This window comes from Acanthisitta chloris, unplaced genomic scaffold (assembly GCF_000695815.1).
Source record: "Acanthisitta chloris isolate BGI_N310 unplaced genomic scaffold, ASM69581v1 scaffold30870, whole genome shotgun sequence".
Classification (NCBI taxonomy): domain Eukaryota; kingdom Metazoa; phylum Chordata; class Aves; order Passeriformes; family Acanthisittidae; genus Acanthisitta; species Acanthisitta chloris.
This window is the reverse complement of record NW_008652746.1, coordinates 1-2,636: the sequence shown is the minus strand read 5'-3', so window position 1 is coordinate 2,636 and position 2,636 is coordinate 1. Positions and strand designations below refer to the sequence as shown.

At 54.2% G+C, this 2,636-nt stretch overlaps 1 protein-coding gene across 1 annotated transcript; it reads right to left on the bottom strand.

Moving 5' to 3' along the window:
- Positions 1 to 28: 28 nt before the first annotated feature.
- LOC103805699 (protein AMBP-like) lies at positions 29 to 1,842 on the bottom strand (the record flags this gene model as incomplete). Its single annotated transcript, XM_009078362.1, has 4 exons — positions 29 to 188; positions 789 to 902; positions 1,354 to 1,430; positions 1,700 to 1,842. Coding segments are annotated over 4 exons (494 nt in total), but the record flags the coding sequence as incomplete, so codon positions are not given.
- Between the last annotated feature and the right edge of the window lie 794 nt (positions 1,843 to 2,636).

Below are 2,636 nucleotides of genomic sequence, written 5' to 3'. Positions count from 1 at the left end.
CATCCCCCATCTTCTCAGCCTGGCACACCAGGAAGGAGCAGCTGGAGTGCTCCAGCAGCAGGCGAGGAATGTGCCCCACAGGTTACCTCTGTTGGCTAGGATGAAGAGGGATTCTTCAGGGATGCCCATCTCCAGAGCCAGCTGCTGGAAAGACTCAATGAGGTCCTCCCGCAGCTCCGGACTCCTCCCTGGGAAGGAAAGGGGCTATGAGCAGGGCTGGTGTGGGAGGGGGCCTACGTGCAGCCTCAATCACCCACCAACCCACAGAGCTCAGGTGGCTGCAGGCAGGTCCAGTACCTCCTGGTCCTTCCCAACAGAACCAGAGAATCAAAGATCTTTGAGTCCAATCGTTAATACTTTCAAGTCCATCACTAAACCATGTCCCTAAGCACCACATCTACATGATTTTGGAACATTTCCAGGGACAGTGATTCCACCACTTTCCTGGGCAGCCTGATGTTCTTGACCAAGGGCTTGGACAAAGTGGGTTTAATGTTTCTCAATTATGGAATACAGCATTTCCTGCAACTTCAGGGCCTGGCTTTCCTCCAAGCAGATATCATTACCTCCATCCCAAATACCAGGCTGGTTTGGTGGATGTGGCTCTAACGGAGTCACGAGACTCAATCTCCGCTGTGCCAAAGATGAGCTGGTCCAAGGCACCACTTCCAAAGCCACAGTCAGATCCCTCAAGGCCAAGGGACCTGAGGGACCCTTGGGTGGTATTTCTGAGCTGCACTGGCCCACCCCAGAGCCTGTTTGCTCCTAAGTGCTATGGCCAGACATACCATACAGCTTCAGGGTGGTGGATGGGCCAAAACTGCTTTTCTTCTTCATGAGAATGACAGCGTATTCCTCGTAGTTGGTGCGGAGCACATAGGACTGAATAGACACATCCCATTCTGCGAGAGAGACACAGGGGACATCATTCCTGCCCCTCAGGGAGAGATGGAGCAGTGTAGGACAGCACCAGAGCTGGGAACTGAAATCAGGCACCTAATACAAGAAAACAGCCGACTTTTGGGAAGCAGACTCAGATACAACCCTGACTCCCTTTAGGCTTACCAGCCTCTTGGCTGAGGGGATTGGAAACTGAGGGCTGTGGACAACTGAGGTACCACCAATGCTTCTGAGGTGTGGCTGGTGGGAGCTGCCCTATCCTGGAACCTTAGAAGAACCTGTGCCTATGCAGGGAAAGTGCTGAAACAGCCCTTTCCCTCCAACTTCACTCCATACTTTGGCTGGAATGACCCAGAGTGGCCTCTGAGTCCTGCTCTCCTGAATCCCTTCCTCATCCACCAGCCGTGCCCAGGACTGGTCCCCATCACCCAGTCACACCACAGACCAACTCACTGGGGTTGTAGTAGGTGTATTTGCCAGGGGTGCTGGTTTTCTGGTACTCTCCTGAGACCTGTGTGCAGTCACCTTGCCTGGAGGGAGGAGGAAAACAAACAGCTGCTCAGAGAGATCATTTTTCTTGGTTACTGCACAAAAATCATGCCTGGTGCACCAAGACCATGGCACAGGATGCTCAAAATCTTCCTGACCAAGGCATTGGGTATTTAAGTCCAATCCAGCCCCTCCTCTGGGCTCTGATTACCAGAGTAAGCAACCCCCATGTCTCAGCCCCTGGGAGATGAAGCACCCCTGGGTGGGGTGGCTTTGAGGGGGCTCAAGCACCCCCAGCAGCGCCTCATACCGCAGTCTGGTGCTGGCAGTGCTGATCTGGTCATCAGTGGGGCCAGGGCCCAGCACCAGTGTGCCCATGCTGAACTTCTCCTTGTAGTTCTTCATCCACTTGCAGGTTGTGCCGATGGCAATGTCATACCACTTCCCATACATCTGCAGGGAGAAGAGAGGGACATCTCCATCATGAGCCCTCTCCACCCAGGTGGGACATCTGGTTTTCTGTAGGGCTGAAATGTTCATGGCCCAGAGAGGAACGGGTATCATAGTATGTTAAGGGGTTGGAATGGACCTTAGAGACCATCCAGCCCCAACCCCTGCCCTGGGCAGGGACACCTCCCACCAGAGCAGGTTGCTCAAGTCTTTAGCCAACCTGGCTGTGAACACTGCCAGGCTTGGGGTAGCCATAGTCTCCCTGGGCAACCTGCACAACCCTCACAGGAAAAACTTCTTCCTAGGATCTAATTTATATTTCTTCTGTTTCCATTTACACCCATTACAATGATGCAGGGAGCAGAGGCCAGAGTTGCTGCAGGAGCTGGGAAGGGGATCAGCACTGAGCAGCATTCTCCTGAGTGCCTCTGACTACCAGGAGGCATCAGGCTGATGTCCCCCATGTGTTCTGATGGGACCCAGACCCAGGCACATATGTGAAGCTGTGGAGCCTGTCAGAGGCCAGGGCTGGCTGCAGGGGATCTCCCAGGCAGCCTGCATCCCACACAAACCCTGCACGCTGATCCACAGGCATAGGATCCATATGCCTCAGCACTCAGGCTGCAGCCACCCTGCCTGGGTGTTTGTCAGCTGGGGGACCCCGAAGGCTGACACCCCCTGACTGGCACCCAAGGAACAGCACACTGCCGATGCCTGTCCTACACAGCCTGGCATGGGCATAGCTATTCTTGCCCTTCTTTTTGAGGAAAATGAAATAAAGTTTCCCCCATCCCTTC